Genomic DNA, 19,689 nt, shown 5'->3' with positions numbered 1-19,689 from the left:
AGAAATCTTTCCATTATTGAGTTCTAATTTAATTCCATCGTGGTCAGAGAATATATGTTGTATTTGAATTCTTTTATATTTATTGAGGGTTTTATAGACATCTTAGTAAAAATTCCAAGTGCATTTGAAAAGAATGTATATTCTATTTATTTTGGGGCGGGGGGGGGGTTACTGGGGATTTAACCCAGGGGGCACTTTACCACTGAGCTACTTCCCCAGCCCTTTTTATTTTTTATTTTGAGACAGGGTCTCACTCAGTGGTGAGGCTGTTCTCAAACCTGCAATCCTCCTGCCTCATCCTCCAGAGTTGCTGGGATTACAAGCATGCACACTTGTCCAGCTTTTCCTTCTTTGGAATTGAACATTTTGTATTTCATTTTATCTCATTTGCTAACCTATCAGTTTTAACCTTCCTGTCCTACAGAAATCCTATTAAAGAATAAATGTTTACCGCTCTACATTCTGCAGTAATGCGTTATGTAGCAACAGAAAACACGTATAGAACCTGACAGGTAGTCTTCCTCAATTCTGAACATCTTCACCAGCCCCTAAGGGTTGGGCCACTCCTTGGGTTCCCCAGTATGAGATTTAGACAAATGAGATAGAATGAAGCCAATCTCTAGGCTGCTTTCCTCTGGTCGGCAGTATTTCTGGAGTTTGCGTTTAATATGAATTTTGAGTGAAGCTTCTAATTTGCTGCTATATATGAAATATACTCTCTCCCAAAAGCCCTCTGCTGGGCATGTCCTATCCATTTTCCAGAGGTTAGTTCTTTGAGAGAAGTTTCTGGAAGAAACTTCTAGTGAAGTTTGTGGTCAAGGGCTCTATCTGAAGCCCACAAGTCTCCTTGGGGAATTCAGATTGGTACATTCACGAAAGTCATTCAGGGATCTATGGTGGAGACAGCAGCCGGCCTGGGAGTGGAGCTCTGCTAGATACAGACAGAATGGCATGTTCTTTGTCCATTAGTCATTTATACCAATGGACTGCATCAGTATAGGACTAAAGATGAATTAAGTCAGCTACAGTCTCTAGGGATGAATTTAGATATGCAGGCTGAGCAAATTCCCAAACAGAGCAAATGTGCATCAGCTCAGACAAAAGGGGAGGGGGAAGGACCCAGACTCCATGGGAATCTATCAGGTGCTTGGAGTTTACACACTTGCATTCTGTATCCAGGGTCCCATCAGCAAATTGTGCAGATCTAGCACAAACCATATGCTTGGTCCCTTCTCAGAGTGCAGATATTTAAGTCCTGACCTGGCACTGTAGTAAGGAAGGCCAGCTGGCCCTTACAAATTGCTAACACTTACTTTGGACTTCTCAAAGAAATACCAAGATCCCTGTGGGGAAGGGCATTGTATGAGAGGATGGTAGCAGTTACTGACCCTTGTGACCCCTGTGTCAAGGCACAAAACTTTAGCCAAGACCTTGCTCTCCAGGACACTGTGGCAGATAACAAATCATTTCATCCTCCCAACTACCTCAGGAGGGGGATACTATTATCATCCCAATCTTACAGGTGAGGGAAACTGAGGTGTGGAATAAGTTCCTAAAAGAGGCACCAACCATTGACTGCCTTCTCTCAGGGCCCCTAGAACAGTGGTTCTTCAAAGTGTATTCCATGGAGGTAGCAGAACTAGAAAACTGGTTAAAAATGCAAATTCTCCTATTTTCTCCAGACCTATAGAGTCAGAAAGCCCAGGGTGGGGTCAGGCGCTAACTGGTCAAACACTTCCACAATTAGCAATTAAATCATGCACAAACCTACAATTAGATAAATTATACTAAAAATAAAGGTAGAAGTACCTAGAATACTTTGCTTCCTAATTGTTTGACTACGTTTACTGTGTCCAGTGCTCTCAGCTTACTCACCTCTGATGCAAACACTGTAGCACATCTCTTCCCAGCTCCACCTTCGAAGACATCATGAAAGCACATGGAGGGGAGGGATGTGAATATCACAGAGGTTGGCAAACACTCCAAATCATGGTGCTTTTTTCTTCGTTGCTAAACACCACTGCAACACCAGCTAGTTCTTTCAGATTGAACAAGCCCTAGGGTGGTTTGGGAAGTAAGCTCAAGGCTGAGTATTTCAGTTGGACGCTTTATATTGACTCCTTATTGTCCTGTTATCCCAGTCTTAACACGTCAAATCACTTAGATTTAGCACTTATCACTCCTTCTGCTACCCTGCCCTCCAGCCCCACCTCAGTGCCTAAACTCCTGGAATCAAAGCCTGGCTCTGGACGTGTGGAAGGTGGGGGATCAGTGCAGCTGAAGACCTGTACTAAGAGACCCTTGCAATGGTAGAGACACATTTAGATTCACCTGTGAGCAAGGTGAACAGCAGATCTCAAAGTCACAGCCTGGCTTCTTGCAAGAAAATTCAGCCTGCTGACGGAAATGAGGGAAGCACAGTGGGGGAAATAGGGTTCCAGTATCAGCCCCACGTCACCAGATCACACCCCAGCTCTCTCTGGCCAACTGTGGAGCACAGGGGCAATTGCTTTGCGTCTCCCATCTCCATCTACTGGAAGATGGCAATAGTAGTTCCCCCGGGTGGGGCATCTTGATTAAATTCAATAGTTAAGGCCAAGAACCAGAAACACAGAAACAGCTCCATAAACAGAAGTTATTTCTGCTTTTTACATTTAGCTGGAGTAGCAAGTAATGTCAATGTCAATATTGTTTCTCCCATTTTACAGATGACAGATATTGAGGCATAGGAAAGAAGAAACATGCCCAGAATTACAGAGACTCAGTTACTGAAACAGCAAATACCCAAGACGCATCCCATTAGGCAGTGATGGATCTCACCCACGCCCTCTAATGAGCATGTTCCCGTATCCCGAGGCTGCAGTCCTAATTTATTCCCAGTAGCTCCAGGTTCCTAGCAAGAAAGGAACTGTTAATTCAGTTACAATCATTACCAGCTGGTTCTCTGGTTTATTGCTGTAATTTCTCTAAAGCGAGCATCTGTGGGTAGAGACATCATTCTGACTTTACGTTGCTTAAATAAGAAAAGGCATTTCTACTTGGGCTTGCAGCGCAAGATGCCAGCAGACTTGTGAGGGCTCCAGTCACCCCGTTACAGCCAAGATTTGCCTAGAAAAGGCCTGGCTTAGCTATAGGTAAATTGGTTAACCAGTCTGTGTCCCAGTTTCCTTAACTGTGAGACAGGAGTCATAATAGTACTTTGTGTGGCTGTTGTGCATATTAAATGAATTAGTACTTGCCCAGGAAAGGAGCTCTCTGTCAGCACACATGGGGTGGGCCTGGGGGTGACTGGCTCAAATCAGACAACTGTGCCCCTCACCTGGACACATATATATACAGGGATGCTGCTCCCCCACCTAGTATGGAGCCCAAACACAATAAGAGCAGAGATACATTTAGCAAACACACAGTTCTCACTAAGTGCCAGGCTCTGCTCTAAAGTGTTCTGAGTACTCCTTTAACTCACACCACAGCCCCACATGAACTGTTTTTATTCCTGTTTTTTTCATAGATAAGAAAACTGAGACACAGAGAAGTTCAGAAATTTACAGGTAGCTGAGCCAGGATTTGAACTCAGGAGCTGGCTGCAGGGATTGAGTTTGAAATGAATTTCCTATGAAGAGACCCCAAAACTGCATAGCCCAGCCCTACACAGTTAAGTAAAAGTGAATGTGAATGAAATGAAGGAAGTCCTCAGCAGAGATGAAAGTCCTTACTAGGAGGGTGAAGGAGGCCCTGCCTAGCCGGGGGGTGGGGCAAGGAGGGGGTGGTCTTGAGAATCCCTCATCTCCTGGGTAGGACTCACCAGACATGAATCTGGCATATGAACATTCCTGAGAAGTGAGAGTTACTGTCCCATGGTGCAGAACATAGGAAGTTAGCATCAGAGGAATGAGATGGTTTACCTGAGGTCACACAGTATAGCAGTACAGGGCAGGAACTCAAACCTGTCCCTACACCCCTGGCATCTTTCAATTCAGCTATCAGATTGCAGCATTAGAAAGCAAAGTGGAATCCGCCTCCTCGAACATACACAGTTGGCCCTCCATAATCTCAGATTGCATTTCCACGAACTGAACCAACCACAGATTGAGAAATTCAGGAACTAATTGTATCTGAACTAAACATGTACAGACTTTTTTTTCCCCTTGTCATCATTATCTAAACAATATAGTCTAACAACTATTTACATAGCATTTACATTGTATTGTGTATGTTAAGTAATCAAGATGATTTAAAGTCTACCAGAGGATGTGCATATGTTATATACAAATCCTACATCATTATATAAGGGACTTGAGCATCTGTGGTTGTAGGGATCCATGGGGAGTCCTGGATACAGAGGGACGACTATATTCATGTGTGCCAGGCAGATGGCACTATCTAGGTTGGGGACTTTGTGCATGGTAGCTAACTCCCATTTTACAATTAAAGAAACGAGACCTTGAGCTGTGGATGTAGCTCAGTGGCAGAGCATTGCCTAGCCTACACAAGGCTCTAGTTTCCATCCCCAGAATCAAAAAATAAAACATTAAAATTAATTTAAGTGAATAAATAAAACCAAGATAAGAAATGAAATTTCACCCTGCCAGGACATGGAGGAACTAGATACACCCAGATCTATGATGCTGCCCCCGTGTCACCTCAGAGCCAAGCCTCAGATGCTGGCCTTCCTCTCCCTGAAGTTCTTAATGCCTACACCACTACAGGCCTAGACAGACTACAGATGGGCCCCTGGCGGGGGCAATGGTAACAGCTCACACTTGTCTTTCCTTGCCTTCTGTCAGGCCGTCCTGTAGGCAGAGCTCCTCCACCTGTGGGTGCAGGCAATAGTGCCCACCCTACTCCACCTGAGAGCCCTGTGCAGGGGCCCCCTCTGTGCCTGGCGCCCTGTTATGGAGAGGAGGCACTTGCTTCTCTTTGGCACCCCATTTCCCTGCTAGACCCTAAAGGACTTGACTTCTACCCTCCTCTCTTCAGGGATCATGATGACAATTTCCGGCCATTTCATGCTTCCTGTGTTTGTGTTTGTCTCCATTTTAGGGATTTATTTCTCTACAAGGGACCCAGGTGACTGAACTTCTTCCTGGCCCTGAGGACCCGGGAAAACACCTCTTTGAGATCAGCCCAGGTAGGATTGAGCACCCTGTGCTGGCCCTGATGGGGGTGTCACCGTGTCCCCTGCTTGGGAAGCGCAGATCCCCATGTTGTGGCTCTCTGAAGGAGTTTCAGCACTCTCTCCAAGCACAATTCAGAGATGTGGGTCTAAAGAACAGTGCACATTGGGAAGGAATTAGACAATCCACTAAGGTGATTGTATAATTAGCTTTTGGGTGAGAGGAATATGTGTATTTTTAAATTGATGATAAATGCAGAGAAAGAAACTAGTCATCCTAGGGTGAAGGTCCAAGGGTAAGGAAATCCAGAGTCTAATGCTAGTACAGATTTAGAGGGTTAAAATAAGACTTATCATGAATCCCAAAACAGAACTAGGATGTATGGGAAGGAAGGTAAATAATTTAGGTCAAAGAACTGTTATCCCATTAAGAGTTATAAAACCATTCTTTGAAGCTCCAAGTTTTACAGTGTGGTTGTTACTGAACTAAGTCAAAGTGTCTGGCAGATGAGGCTCTCTGGTTTTGCAGCTGGGCAGGGTTTTATTTAGCCTGGCCTCCATCAGAAGCAGAGCCTAAGACAAAGATCTGAGCAGTTTATTCTGAAGGTATCCCCAGAAAGCATGGGGAAAGGGACAGGGAAGGGAGGGAGCCAGTTGGGGTATGTTAAGGAGCAGATTGCTACTTGGGCACCCCACTCAGTCCAGTGACTCCTGAGATGGTGCAAGGCAGGCCTCAGAAGTGTCTTGCCCAAGGAATGGGAGACTAGGGACATACCAGCCAACCATTGAGAGCTGCATCCTATAGATTGCACCCTTCTCCTGCCCCATGCATGGACCAAACTACCTGCAAACAGAGATGGCCTTCAGCAACAGTTGCATATGCTTGAGGAAAGAGGCCACCAGCATGATGGGAAGAGTGAGTGTGAAGGAGTCTGGGCAGAGGACTGGGAAGTAGCAAGTAAGCAGTGGCCTCCCTGGGGCTCTCTGAGCCAGCAAGTTTACAGTCACAGAGCAGCACAGCCACCCCAACCACTCTGATGGAATGATCTGGCTATTGTCTGTATACTGAGGGGATGGATCAGCCTAGGCTCAGGACAGCAAGCTGCAGCCCATCAGGAGCAGGAGTAAGCAACCCAAGCTCATATAAGGTAACTTATTCACAAGTTTCCAGGGATCAGGTCATGAATATCTTTGTGGGCCATTATACCTGCCTACCACAATATTCAAAACACCCCTCTAAGGTAAGGGGTGTTTTGATAACTTTTATAAAAACAGACAGTGGGGATTAGAAAGAATAAGCCACTTTCCCAATGACATGCAACTGGATCGTAGTAGAGTTGGGGCTTTGACTTAGTTTTCTGTTGCTGTAACTGAATTCTACAGGCTGGGTGATTAACAAAGACTAAGTGTATATTCAGCTCATAGTTTAAGAGACTGAGAAGTTCAAGATCAAAGAGCCACGTATGGTGAAGTCCTTCTTGCTATGGGGACTCTCTGCAACATAGGGCATCACATAGTGAAAGGGGTGCACACAAGAGAACAGAGCCAAACTGACATTTATAGCAGACCACTCTCAGATAACCCAGTCAACCAAAATGGCTCCATCCATTTATGAAAGCAGAGCCTTCGGGACCCAATCATCTCTAAACCCCCATAATGGGGATTAAGTTTCAACATGAGTTTTGGTGGGGACATTGAAGGCATAGCAACCTTGAACTTAGGCCATTTGGCTTCTTAAGCCACACACTGGAGTTTGAGTCCAACATAGGCAGCTGACCCCCTGAGGCCTCCTACAGGATCTTTCATCTTCCCTATCTGAGCTGGGCAGTCTGGGGACCTGGTTACAGGAAGGAATGCCCTGAGCCCCTTTTTTCTGAGCACAACAATGGTAGCTTGACAAACACCAGATTCACACAGATGCCCAGAGTTGCCTATTTCTACTCTCCTATCTTTGGACACATAGCCACTCCTGAAGGCCTTAGGGTGGATGTAGGTGTTTGCTATGGCTGCTTAGGGACAGCAGGACAGGGGTGGGCAGGGAGGGAAGTTTGCCTGTGTGGAGTGCTGCCCATCCAGCTACAGCAAACACAATAGCAGTGTTTCCCAGGACCCTAGAGTGACTCTCCTCCCCACCTTTAGGGGCTCTGGATTCTGGAGCTTCCTGTCAGCCTGGTCCAATGGGGACCAGTGAGGCTGCACCCATGGCTAATGCCTGGTTCTGACTGCAGCTGGGGAAGCTCCCCTCCCTTCATGGTGCATGAGAGTATGGCAATCCAGAGATGTTAAGTGAACCTCCTAAAATCAAACAGCTAGCTTGAAGATAAGGGGGACTGGAACTTCCCTGGTCAGCCTGACCTTAAGATGGTGAGCTTTCTTTTGCCACAGTCACAGTGGCTCCAGCTATGGGCTCTGTTGGTACTGAAAATTAATGATGAGGTTGGTTTACTTCGCCACGGCGGTTACCCTCAGCCTATTGCTGGGCGGCCGAGTCCATACTGCTGTTGCTCGCTATGGGTTCGCGACCCGGGGGCTGGCGGGCTCAGGCCCTATGGGCCATGAGCCGGACCCGGATTCCGACTGGGAGCCAGAGGAGAGGGAGTTGCAGGAGGTCGAGAGGTACTAGCTCCTTTCCGGGCCCTCAGCCTGAAGCTGGCCTTGGGCCTCGGCGCTTCAAGCCGCGCCCCCTTAGCGCTGGGCGTCCTCCAGCCGCCTCCACTGTGACTCTAGTTTCTTCTTACCTGTTGTTAGCGGCGTAGGGACAGATGTTCAGCTCCCTTGCGACCACAGGTTCCTTCGCTAGTGACGTATATTTCGTTACACTTTTAGATAGTTCAGCATGCTTACGGGCAGTTATTGTTGTAGGTGTTAGATTTTGGGGTCGGTGTACAGAGCGGCGTTAAGCTGGCAAACATGGCCCGGTGGCCTTTACTGACACAAAAGAGGGCTGGGCTGTTGGTGATTTAGCCCAAGGCTTTTCAGACACCCATCTTGCTTCCACGCATGGCTTCTGCCATTGGGTCTCTCCCCCAGCACCCTGAAACGACAGAAAAAAGCAATTCGATTCCAGAAAATTCGGAGGCAAATGGAGGCGCCAGGTGCCCCGCCCAGAACTCTGACCTGGGAAGCCATGGAGCAGATATGGTATTTACATAAGGAATTTGCTGAGTCCTGGTCAGTTCCCAGGTTGGCTGAAGGTTTTGATGTCAGCACCGATGTTATCCGAAGGGTTTTGAAAAGTAAATTTTTACCCACTTTGGAACAGAAACTGAAGCAGGATCAAAAAGTTCTTAAGAAAGCTGAGTTTGCCCACTCACTCCGGCAGCTCCAGGGCTCTAGAGATACCGTTAAGCCACTTGCTGCAGGCCACTCTGTATCAAACTCTTTTCTGATGCCAGGGGATGAAGCCTCATCTGAAGGTCAGCTTCACAGCACAGCTTTGACAGTTATAGAGTCAAAAACTCACAGTACAAATGCTCTGAGACAAAAGGGAAGGAATAAAGGAATCCAGGGCTTGAAGAAGGAAAGCTTTGAGCCTATCACTGCAGCCTTAGGTCATCAGAGAGAGCTGCAAAAATACTCCAATGATTGTGTAGGCACCAGAAGAACTGACAGTAATGGATTGCCAAGTGATGAGAAACTGGAAATGTTGAAGACAGGGGAGCTACGGAACCAGAACTTCAGCAGCAAAGTAGTGCAGAGGGGACGGGAGTTCTTTGACAGCAATGGGAACTTCCTGTACAGAATTTGAGTTGGGGCCCGGCTTGTGGAGATGCCATGTGAAACAGCTAGACTAATATATTTGGAGCTGCCAAGATTTCTGCATGTGGATATCTACTTTGAAATAGGAGGAATTTGATGAGCCTGGAATATGGACAGAAAGAGCTGCTTGGTTATTCAAGCTTCTTGGATCACTGCTCCCAGTCTGACCTGTGTATCTTCAGTATTCTCCTTTTTGCTTAACTTCTGTATGTTGAAAATCAGTATTGTTTCTGTGATACTTGCAATAATATGTTTGGGAGGAAGTGAAAAGTTTGCTTTCTGACCTCATTTCCTTCTTGATCATTGAACACTAACAGTTTTTGAGCTGCTTAGTAAATTGGTTCTTTTATTTTCCTTTGGTGCGAAAATAAAATGTAGCAGTTCGTGTTGAAAAAAAAAAAAAAGAAAATTAATGATGATGATGATGATGAAGATGTTGTTGTTGTTGTTGGAGTAACCCCATCTTCAACCACAACCTAAAGAATCTCAAGAAGCCCACTCACTGATCCAACTCAGTTATCCCTGACTGAGAGTGTCCCCGACAACCTGGAGGGGGCCTGAGGTGGGCAGGGCACAGTCTCTGCCCTTAAGAAATCAGGAGACATTTTCTTCCCAGCTCATAGCGAGATAAACAGCTTAGTTGCTAAGAGAAGAATTACTTAGGCGTAGGGGCAGGAAGTGTTCCTGAGGGGGTCATGTCCCTGGGTCTCCCTGCATTGAGTACAGCTCCTTAGGAAATGTGCACAGAGATTAACCATGGGATGTGTGGGCAAGGGGTAGTCTGTGTAGCTAGGGGACCCATGGGACTGCTCTGATAATTCTGAGGGTGCCTGAGTGGTGGGCACTGGACATGGAGAACTAAAAGGAACAGAAAGAAACCTGAGAGCCAAAGCTCAGAGTCCAGGCCCAGGTCCAGGGCTGGGGGATCAGTGGCAGAAAAGGAAAAGGAAGGAAGGATTTGATCACCCCCATTAGACTCAGAGTTCTGGAAATTAGAGGCCAGGCAGGGGCACATGAAAGTCCCTCACTCCTCACCAAGCATGCCCATCCCTTTAAGAGAAGAAAAATCTTGATAATTCTTGGAAATATGGAAGAACTCCAAGTATATGCATCAAACTAACTACATACATTTCAAGTCATAGTTCTGTTTGCACTCTTCAACTGTATAAAGTGATGGTTTTCCAAGATATCATTTAAAACATGAGGCAATATTTTGGAATGAAATTGACCAAATTATATTGTGTGTGTGTGTGTGTGTGTGTGTGTGAATGTGTACCAACAAATCCCATTAATATATATAATAAAAATTTAAATAGGTTTTTTTTTTTAATATTTAGTTTTTAGATTTAGGTGGATACAATATCTTTATTTTTATGTGGTGCTGAGGATTGAACCCAGTGCCTCATGCATGCTAGGTCAGAACTCTACCACTGACTACAACCCCAGCCCTTAAATAGATTTTTAAAGAGACCAAAAAAAAAAAAAAGGGAAAAATTATACTGTTAGTGCCATCTAGTGGAGGGATCTGCCAATTCCATTACCCACAGTGCAGGCCCTCCTTCCCATCTCCAACCTTTCAGCCTGTCTGCGCCTGATTTCAAATCATCTAAGAACCCACATGGCCAGCCATGGAGCAAGGCACTGAAGAACAGTGTTACAAATGGCTTTAGTTCCAGTGAGGCTGCCTCTCTTATCCGGATGGTTGAGGTCCACGGCTCTACCCTCCACTTAGTCAATACACAAAGAGTGCAGAAAGATGGAAACAATTACTTTGGGCAGAGGTAAGGGTCCACTCCCTGAAACCATGAGAACATGCAGGGATATCACTTATAAAGTTTAAAGGAGCCTGACATAAGGGATGACTGGCTTTTTGTATCTTGCCTATATAGTTAGTTATACACCGGATTTGTGAAAATCAAGTTGGACTACGATAGCAAATTGGCAGATTGCCCCAGCAGAGGGGAGGCCAGGCACATGGGTGTCCCTCAGCATTTGGTTCCTGAGTGGAACCATTGGCCTGGAGAAGAGAAGATAAGATGGAGCTACAAACTTGCAAGAATTCTCCAGGTGTGGGGTAAAGAGGACGATGATACCACCAGGGAGTCAGCTGGGATTTGGGCTGGAACACACTGAAGACTGTCAGTGCCTAGAGAAGTGCTTTGGGTGGGTACCTCATGCAGGTAGGCCTCCTAGTCCACCCACCCCTCTCCCCACATCATCAACCAGGGAAGATGCTGCACCCTTGCCCACGTCAGCAAAGAGGTGTTTGTCTTTCCCATCTGCCTCCTTCCTAGTCCAGGGAAAGACTGGAGAAGCAATCCCTCCCACCCTCCACTACCACTCATATTCCTGAAAGATTTGAATGGACCTGAGTGAACAGAATCAAGTGTCAAAAATGTGAATGAAACTGTTTGAATAAACTAAGAGTGACAGACACACTCTGGACTCTGGGTAAAAGTTCCAAGTGAGCTGCTACTTAAAGGTGGAAAAATGTCAGGGAGAATATTGGGAAAAGAAAATCATTTCATATGTATTCTCCAATGAGTTTAGCTTCTTTATATTAGGTAGGGTAACTGCTCTTGACAACCCTCAAATCACAGGATCTTGACCAGTATATGTATTTGTCTTTTACATATAGTCATAATGAATGCTCCTGTTTGGCAGGCAGCTGGTCTCCAAGCGTCTTCCTATCTTGTGTCTTTGCCATTTGAAAACTGTGGCTTACAAGAGCATCTTGGTTATCTCCAAGCTAAGCAGCCAGAATGCCAGGGAGGTATACTGGTCCAGACACCCAAAGCTTACTAATCATCTCCTCCAAGCCCACTGTACAGAACTAAGTCACATGGCCTTACTTAAGCCCAAGGGATGCTGGGAAATGTAGTCCAGCTGTGCCCAGGAGGCCAACAAGTTTGGTTTAATGAGCAGTCAGTAGTCCCGCCATAGTGCTCAATGAGCTAGTTACCTAAGAGTCATTGAGACATGTTTCTATTCTCACAGAATTAACAAGGTCAAGCACATGGACAGGAAATCAGACCCACAGGATGAGAAGTGCTAGGCAGAACATAAATATACAGATTGTATGCAACCAGAGGAAGAGACTCTAACACATATGGGAACCATACAGGACTTCTAGAATAGAATGATAAGGACCCTGCTCCCCAAAGGTTAAGTAAGCCAAAGAAGAAGAGAGATGGGGGAGAATGAGTACATCTTAGGCAGAAGCATCAGTGTGTGAGTATGGTGAAGACAGACACTGCATGCATCCAAGGAGCTCAGTAAATGGTTAATTGAATTTAAACTAAGTTTTGGAGAGGGGGCTAAGCTCATTGCCAGAATGGAAAGTGGTCTTCTGTGGGAGGAGACTGAAGTAGGGCTACAGTTCCCAAAACTTCCCAAGCCTTAGAATCACCCAGAAGGTTTTTGAAATACTGGTTGCTGAGCTGGTGGTAGGGCAGAGGTAGAGAGGTGGCCCTGGCATAGAAAGCAGGGAACTTAAAATCTTCAGACGGGGAATGAGGAGAAATCACAGAGGGAGTGAGTGAGAGGAGGTCTGTAGGGGTCCCAAAGAAAGCTATAACCAGTATTTTAAGAACATAATTATTAACATGGGGGTGGAAGAGAGCAGGATAATGTGTGGAGATGTTGCTTTGTGCTTTGATCTCTCCACCTTTTTCCTTTGTTCCAGCCAGGCCTCAGATCCATTTGCCTCCATGATAGGTGATCCCCTAGGTACATCCTCTCCCCTTCTCCCAGATAATTATGATGTGCAAAAGGAGAGAGGCATTCCCCGCCCCCAGCAGTCACCCCCACCTCTGGCAATGACTCAGGAAGGTGACAAATCCCAGGAAGCTGGCCCCAAGCACCAAAGTCCTGACCCAGGCAGATACCCAAACAAGGCAGAGAAATGAGAGTCTCAAGTGCCTGCAAACAAAGGTACCAGATGACTACCAGGACCAAGAATGGCCCCTAATCCTTTTATAGGACCCACCTAAGCCTGGTCACAAGAAAAGGGAGCCCTCACACTTTCCCAATAGGGACCTGGGAGAGTGGGGCTCAGGGGTGGAATTCACACGATTTTATAATAAATGTGATAGTTGATGAGTTCCTGAGGTTGTAGATCAAGATATGCAGAGGTGCCACAGAACTTATCGAGTTCTTTCTAAAGATGAAGACTGAGCACCACCACATTGATACTTTTACTGTACTTCTAGGACTAACCTTTACTAACCCATTTATCAGATGAGGCTCCTGTGACTCTGACAGACCAACTAACTTGCTAGGATCCCACAGCCAGTTGGCATCGGAGCTGCAACTTGAACAGCTCTAATCCTGGAGCCCTGCCCCTCTTCAGTGCTGGCTCCCAGGTCACGCTTGAAGGAGCCAGGCCCCACAAAGGGGCTGGGGCTCAAGGGCTCTGCATGTTCTGCCCGCTGGGATTCTTCTCTACCAGGGCAGTTGCCTGGCAAACCCTGCCCCTCCCTGTCCTTCAAAAGCTGTCTAAGGTTTGCAGACATGATCCTGTGGGCCTCCCAGGCTCTTGGGTTTCTTGGCAATACTGGCATCTGGCCCAAGGCCAAGTTTAGGCCTTCCTCTAAACCTGCAAGGGAAGGGGGGGGGCAAGAGGTGGAGAGGCCTGCTATTAGTATTCTGGATGAAAAGAGTTGCTAAGACCTTGGGACAGGACAGTCCCCATGAGATGATCATGGATTAAGTAATCTGGATTAAGTAATCAATAAAGCATCTCAACTTATTTCTAAATATCTTCTTCTGTAATTAGTACAGTGCTGCCAAAGGAAGGCAGATGGGTTGACTGCAGGATTCGGATGGAAGCCCTAAGTCTTTCTCAAAAGCAACTGCCTACACTGTCACATCTTTTCTATCACTGGACATATCTCCTAAGGGTCCCCAAGGGCAGGAAGCAGAAGCCAACTATGACTAACTCCAGACAAGGGGAAATTGACCAGAAGGCTAGAGGGCCACAAGGGAAATTACAGGAAACTGGAGAGCTGCGTGTGGAAAGGCCAGGCAGCAGGACTGCTCAGGGGTCCAGGATCCAGAAGTGACATTGGGGTCAGTGTTCTGTGCTGGGAGGTTGAGTTCTCAGTCTCACCCTCTGGCATCCAGCATTGAGCTTGCAGCTGCCTGTCCTTATCCAACCTGTATTAAAACAGATAAGAAGGCTGCTGCCTGCTATCACTAACGCCTGACCTTGAAAGGGAGTCAGCATGCCCAGATTACTTTATAGAAGCAGACTGATAACATGCGCCTGACGTGTCCAGAGCATCCCTGATTGCATTAGCTGCTGCCTGAATGGGAGGGATGTTGATATGGGCCTATCTCAGCACCTGGTACCAGTCAGCCTGCGTCTCAGCCTTACCCTAGGCTGCCCCTTGCTGAGCTGGCCTGCCAGACCATGGGTAATGACCAGAAATGAAATTAGCTGAGAAGTTCTCTAGCGACTCCCACCACTGAGAATAGGAGAATCAGCAGATTCGAGAGTGTCTGCTTAACTTCCCAGCCTTGCAATCTGGACTCCTCTTGTCTTAAGATCACTTCTCCCAGCTAAACACAAGACCCGATGTGAAAAACTCCCACTGGTGTCCCTGGAAAGAGGTGCCCTCGAGGAGGAACCTAAGCCTGATTCCTTGGACCCAATCACGTTCATGAGCAGGTGTTCTTTTTTTTATTATTTATTTTATTTTATTTTTTAAATTTGTTTTAATTAGTTACACATGACAGTACAATAATCTTGACATATCATATATTTGAATAAGATGGGGTATACTTTTTCATTTTTCTGAGTGTACAGGTGGCAGAATCACATTGGTCATGCAGATATATCTATATCTATATCTATATATATATAGATATATATATATAGATATATATATATAGATAGATAGATAGATAGATATATACACAGAGCAATAGAAATAGAATACAAGCCACACTTGTCATACTAGATTTTCTAGTAAATAGCCACCCTAACAGAAAGAAAATAAAAGAAAACAAGTGGTGTTAATTTCAACAACATATTTATTTAATGCACTAGATCCCAAATATTATCATGTGAATGTATAATTAAATATTAAACCCAGGGACTCATGCCTGCTCTACCACTGAGTTCCACCCCCAGACCCCAGTGAAATATTTTACTTTTTTGTGTTTTTATTCTAAATCCAAAGAGTATTTTGCACTTAGAGCATTTTTCAATTCAGGCACTAAATTTTCATTGGAATCATCTGCTCTGTGTTGAGATTTCATATGAGGTTGAAAAAGTAGGCTTACATCCAAGTTACTCTGCATATACTTAAAGCTCTTTCAATAACTGAATTGAAGTCAGCTTTTGAATATAAATATAAATGAAGTTCAATTAAAATAACGCTTCTAGCCACATTCAGGTGCTTAGCAGCCCTGTGTGTCTAGTGATGCCATATTGAGTAGCTCAGGGCCAACTGGGAGGAATGCACACAGGATGCTACCTGGCATAGACCAGGTGGTACTCAATCAGAGCCCTCAGAATGAGAGGTGGGAAGGGAGGGAAGAAGAAACAGCTCCAGGCATCAGCCTAGGCTTTGGAGTCAGACAGACCTAGATTCACATTAAAGCCCTGTCATTCACTAATTGAGAGGATCTGGACCAGTGACTTTCAATTCTCTGTATTTCCTACTGAGAGCAAAGCTCCAGCATGTGCTGCAGAGATGCCTCCCCAGAGTCCTGGGCTTGGAAGTGGATCAGCAAGGCAAAATTGTACTTCTGCAGAAGTTTTGAGGGCCACAGCCGAGTCAGGATGATGCATGGCATTTTGCCAGAAGGGAGTGGTTGAGAAGTGACGCCAGCGAGCCATTGAGATGATGATGGTGAAGTTAAGCTGTGTATTCAGTTGTATATAGACCTTTGCTGTCCCGCAATAGGGCAGCTCTTGCTGCCTCGGGCGCGCAGCTACTTTGGAGTTCTTTCGGGGATTCCTGGGGAGTTCCCGTTGGTTGGTGAAGGTCCGGTGGAGGGAGTTCCAGTTGGTGTGTGGTGTGCTTGGAAGGGCTGGTGGGTGGCGTTCGGGGGAGTTCAGAAATAAAGTTTGTTCCTGCTTGAGTGGCTCGTGATTTGTGCTCAGCCAGACTGCGGCACAGAAGGGTGTGCCCCCAAAGGAATCCAGCAGCAAGCACACTGGGCAGGCAATCTGCCAACATTTAGCCCTAAAGAAGCATTGTTCCTCGCCCTATTAAGGAAGAGTTCAGGGATACAATCTACACAATTAGCTAATTTAAAATTGGGAGGGCATGGAAAAGAGCTATAGTTGTACCTGGATATCTGTTAGGGAATTTTTTAAAGTGGCTCCATTCTGAGTACCTGGTTTCCTAAATTAAGATGGTTTCATTATACACGTGAAACTTAGTTACAGTAAACATGCCTGTGTTGCATTACAGGTTTAACTTTGATAGAAAAGAAAACATAAATCTTACATTTGCAAGTCAAGGTCATGGTCCCTACCCGGTGATTCAACTGTAGCTATTTCTCCTGATCAAGGCGAATCAGCGAAAGAATGAAATCTGGTCATTTGTGACAACATGGATGGAACAAGAGATCATAATGTTAAGTGAAATAGCCAGGCACAGTAAGACGAGTATTGCATGTTCTCACTTACATGTGGAAGCTCAAAAGTTGATCTCCAAGAAGTAGAGAATGGAATATTGTTTACCGGAGGCTTGGAGGGGTGTAGGGTAGGGGTGGAGAAAGAATGGCTACAAGGGTGAAATTGGATAAGAGGAGTAACTTCTGACATTCTTTAGTACAGTAGGGTAACCATGGTTGACAACAATTAATTGTGTATTTCAAAATAACTAGGAGAGGTTTTGAATATTCCCAACATGAAGAAGTAATATATGTTCAAAGGGATGGGGATGTCAATTACTTGGATCTGGCCATTTTACATTATATACAAGAATTAAAAGGTCACTCTGCACCCCATAAGTATGTACAATTACTGGGCCTATTAAAAACATAGCTTAAAATAATAATTTTAGCCAAGCATGCTAGTGCACACCTATAATTCCAGTAACTCAGGAGGCTGATGCAGGAGGATTGCAAATTTGAGGCCAGCCTAGTAACTTAGTGAGGCCCTAAGCAACTTAGTGAAACCCTGTCTCAAAAAAAAATTTTAAAAATAAGATTAACTCATTGAAAAAAATAAAAGAAGAAAGAAAACACTTTTAATTTCCACCAAAGGCTGCTGCATAAGCCAACCTGGCTTCCTGAAAGTACAACACTGTGTGACTGTGTGCCTTATTCCTAACCTCACAGCCTGGTCTGCTGGAAGTGGAGGGCACTGCCATGGTACTTGAGAACTCTAGGACATGTCTTCCCCTGCAGTGGGATAGGTACGTGGATCTGGACTCCAGGCTTGCATACCTGTAACTTCAGCCTTTTGCCTGGCCTGAAAAAGAGCTCTGAAGAGCTAACCTGGCTAACCCTGAGTCCTAGGGTGGGGCTCTGTACATGAAGCATCAGAGAGGAATGGCAGGATTAGGGGGAAGGGTCAGCAGGACTCAGATCACCAAGGGCATGGTTGTCAGGCTTAGGCAATGAGGAGCCACCTTTCTAAATGATAGAAAGGTGTAATCACACTTCTTTTTTAAAAAAAATCTATTAGTGCATTAGAGTTATGCATAACAGCAGGGTTCACTTTGACATCATCATTCATGTATGGAATATAATTTGCTCCACTTCAATCCCCAGTACTTTCTCTTCCCCTCTGCCTCCGCAGTTCCCCTTCCTCTAATCTACGTTCTTTCTTCTATTTATTCATTGTTTTTAAAATTTATGCTTTATGGGCTCAAGCTATAGCTCAGTGGTAAAGTGCTTGCCTCATATACACAAGGCACTGGGTTCAATCCTCAGCACCACATAAAAATAAATAAAAATACTGTGTGTTCATCTACAACTAAATAAATATTTAAAAAATGCTTTGTAAATGTACAAAAAGTGAAATTCACTGTGATATATTTATATATGTACATAGAAAAATTTAATGAATTTCATTCCCAAGTTCCTTCCTTTTCCCATCCTTTATCCCTCCCTCTCAATCCCCTGCCTCTACTTCACTGATCTCCTTTCTCTTTCATGGCCTCCCCCACTGCTTTTATTCTTTATTTTGCTCTAGCTTCCACATATGAGAGAAACATTCAACCCTTGATTTTCTGAGTCTGGCTTATTTCACTTAGCATGATGTTCCAGCAAATGACATGCTTTCATTCTTCATGACTGAGTGAAAGTCCCTTGTGTATATATACCACATTTTCTTTACACATTCACCTGTTGACAGGCACCTGGACTGGTTCCATAACTTGGTTATTGTGAGTTATGCTGCTGTAACCATTGATATGTGTGTGTATCACTATGATATGCTGGTTTTAGTTCTTTTGGATAAATACCAAGGAGTGGAATAGCTGGATTATGTGGCAGTTCCATTCCCAATCTTTTAAGGAATCTCCATCCTGATTTCCAGAGTGGGCGCACTAATTTGCAATCCCACCAACAATGTGTACGTGTACCTTTTTCCTCACATCCTCATTAGCATTTATTATTATTGTATTCTCAATGATTGCCCTTCTAACTGGAGATAAACTCTCAGCATAGTTTTGATTTGCATTTCCCTGATTGCTAGAGATGTAAACATTTGTTCATGTATTTGTTGGCCATTCCTATTTCTTCTTCAGAGAAATGTCTGTGTGATTACACTTCTTGACAATAAGAAGGCCAGATTGGGTGTAGGGCAATGGGGGCAGGGAGCCATTTGGAGGGGACTTCTCTAATGAGCAGCAGATGCTGAATATTGACAGGACTCTGTATTGTGTCTACAATAATTTCCTGACGCTGTAATGAGTAGCCATTACACGGGGGTTCTATAGTGTGGAAACTGAGGCACAGAGTGATCATTTGTCAGACGCCATGGGGGACCTGAGGCTAGAGGTGGAGTCCAGGATGACTGCCAGGTTGCTGGGCAATGTGCGGGGACCTCCAGGAGAGAAGCTCAAGGAGATAAGATGGCAGGATTGCTGTGAGTTCCCTGAAACCCAGGCTAACAGCTGTGGTCCCCTGGATTTGGTCCTGCGGGGAGCACAGCTTTCCCAGCCCTCTGCTCTTCTCCAGTGGGTTCTATATTCAGCCCTCCCCACTAAGTGTTCTGTTTTCTCCCTTCAAGGCCAAGTTTAATGATTGGTGGCTCCAGGAAGCCTTTCCAGATTCCATCCCCACTTCCTCTAGTAGGTCTCCAATAAATCTCTCACTGATAAAAGGGTTTGAAAGCCAGACCCAGGAGTTACTAGCTCTGAGGCCTTGAGTTAGTTGCTAACTTCTCTGTGCCCATTTTCTCACATGCACAATGAGAATAATGACAGTGTCTAAACTTTAGGTTAGAATGGGTATCAAGAGGTTGGGCCTGCAAGGGAGCCTTGCAGGGGTTTAAGTATCTTGACAGCGTGATGGTTGCATGAGGCTACACATGGGCTAAAGTTGTGTGCAGCTACATGTGTGCACAAGTCCATGTAGAATTGGTGACATTGCATTGGCTCTGAAGATGGAATCAGGATCAGTTTCCTGGCTTCAATATTGTGGCTTTAGTCACCAAACATGTTACCCTTCTGGGCGTTCACAGAAGGGTAACATGTTTGGTACACAGAACCTCACTGTATATTTCTTTGCAATTTCTTGTGAAACTACAACTACTTCAAAATTAATGTTTTAAGTACTTATTCTCTAGTGATTTTGTAACATTATGCCCCCATATTTTAGGATAATATAAAGCCTGTATGAAG

The 19,689-nt window shown here is 45.1% G+C and overlaps 2 protein-coding genes across 6 annotated transcripts in view; both read left to right on the top strand.

Moving 5' to 3' along the window:
- Positions 1-19,689, top strand: part of Arhgap22 (Rho GTPase activating protein 22) — a 198,513-nt gene that overhangs the window by 94,335 nt on the left and 84,489 nt on the right. For 4 of the 5 annotated variants that reach the window (XM_046446763.2, XM_058579996.1, XM_046446765.2 and 1 more), the window contains one exon: positions 5,044-5,131. In XM_046446763.2, the coding sequence (XP_046302719.1) occupies positions 5,044-5,131 (88 nt within the window). Of the gene's footprint in view, positions 1-3,511; positions 4,996-5,043; positions 5,132-19,689 lie in introns of those variants that run through there. The other variant, XM_058579998.1, reaches the window with a different exon arrangement.
- LOC124094112 (neugrin-like) lies at positions 7,533-10,369 on the top strand. Its single transcript, XM_046446703.2, has 2 exons — positions 7,533-7,732; positions 8,147-10,369. The coding sequence occupies exons 1-2, from the start codon at positions 7,545-7,547 to the stop codon at positions 8,862-8,864; spliced, it is 906 nt and encodes a 301-aa protein (XP_046302659.2). The 5' UTR covers positions 7,533-7,544; the 3' UTR covers positions 8,865-10,369.

Source organism: Marmota monax, unplaced genomic scaffold (assembly GCF_021218885.2).
Source record: "Marmota monax isolate L192 unplaced genomic scaffold, Marmota_monax_Labrador192_F-V1.1 WCK01_AAM20220418_F8-fsc00207, whole genome shotgun sequence".
Classification (NCBI taxonomy): Eukaryota; Metazoa; Chordata; class Mammalia; order Rodentia; family Sciuridae; genus Marmota; species Marmota monax.
Note: the sequence above shows the minus strand (reverse complement) of the source record. Positions and strands in the feature narration are given on the sequence as shown.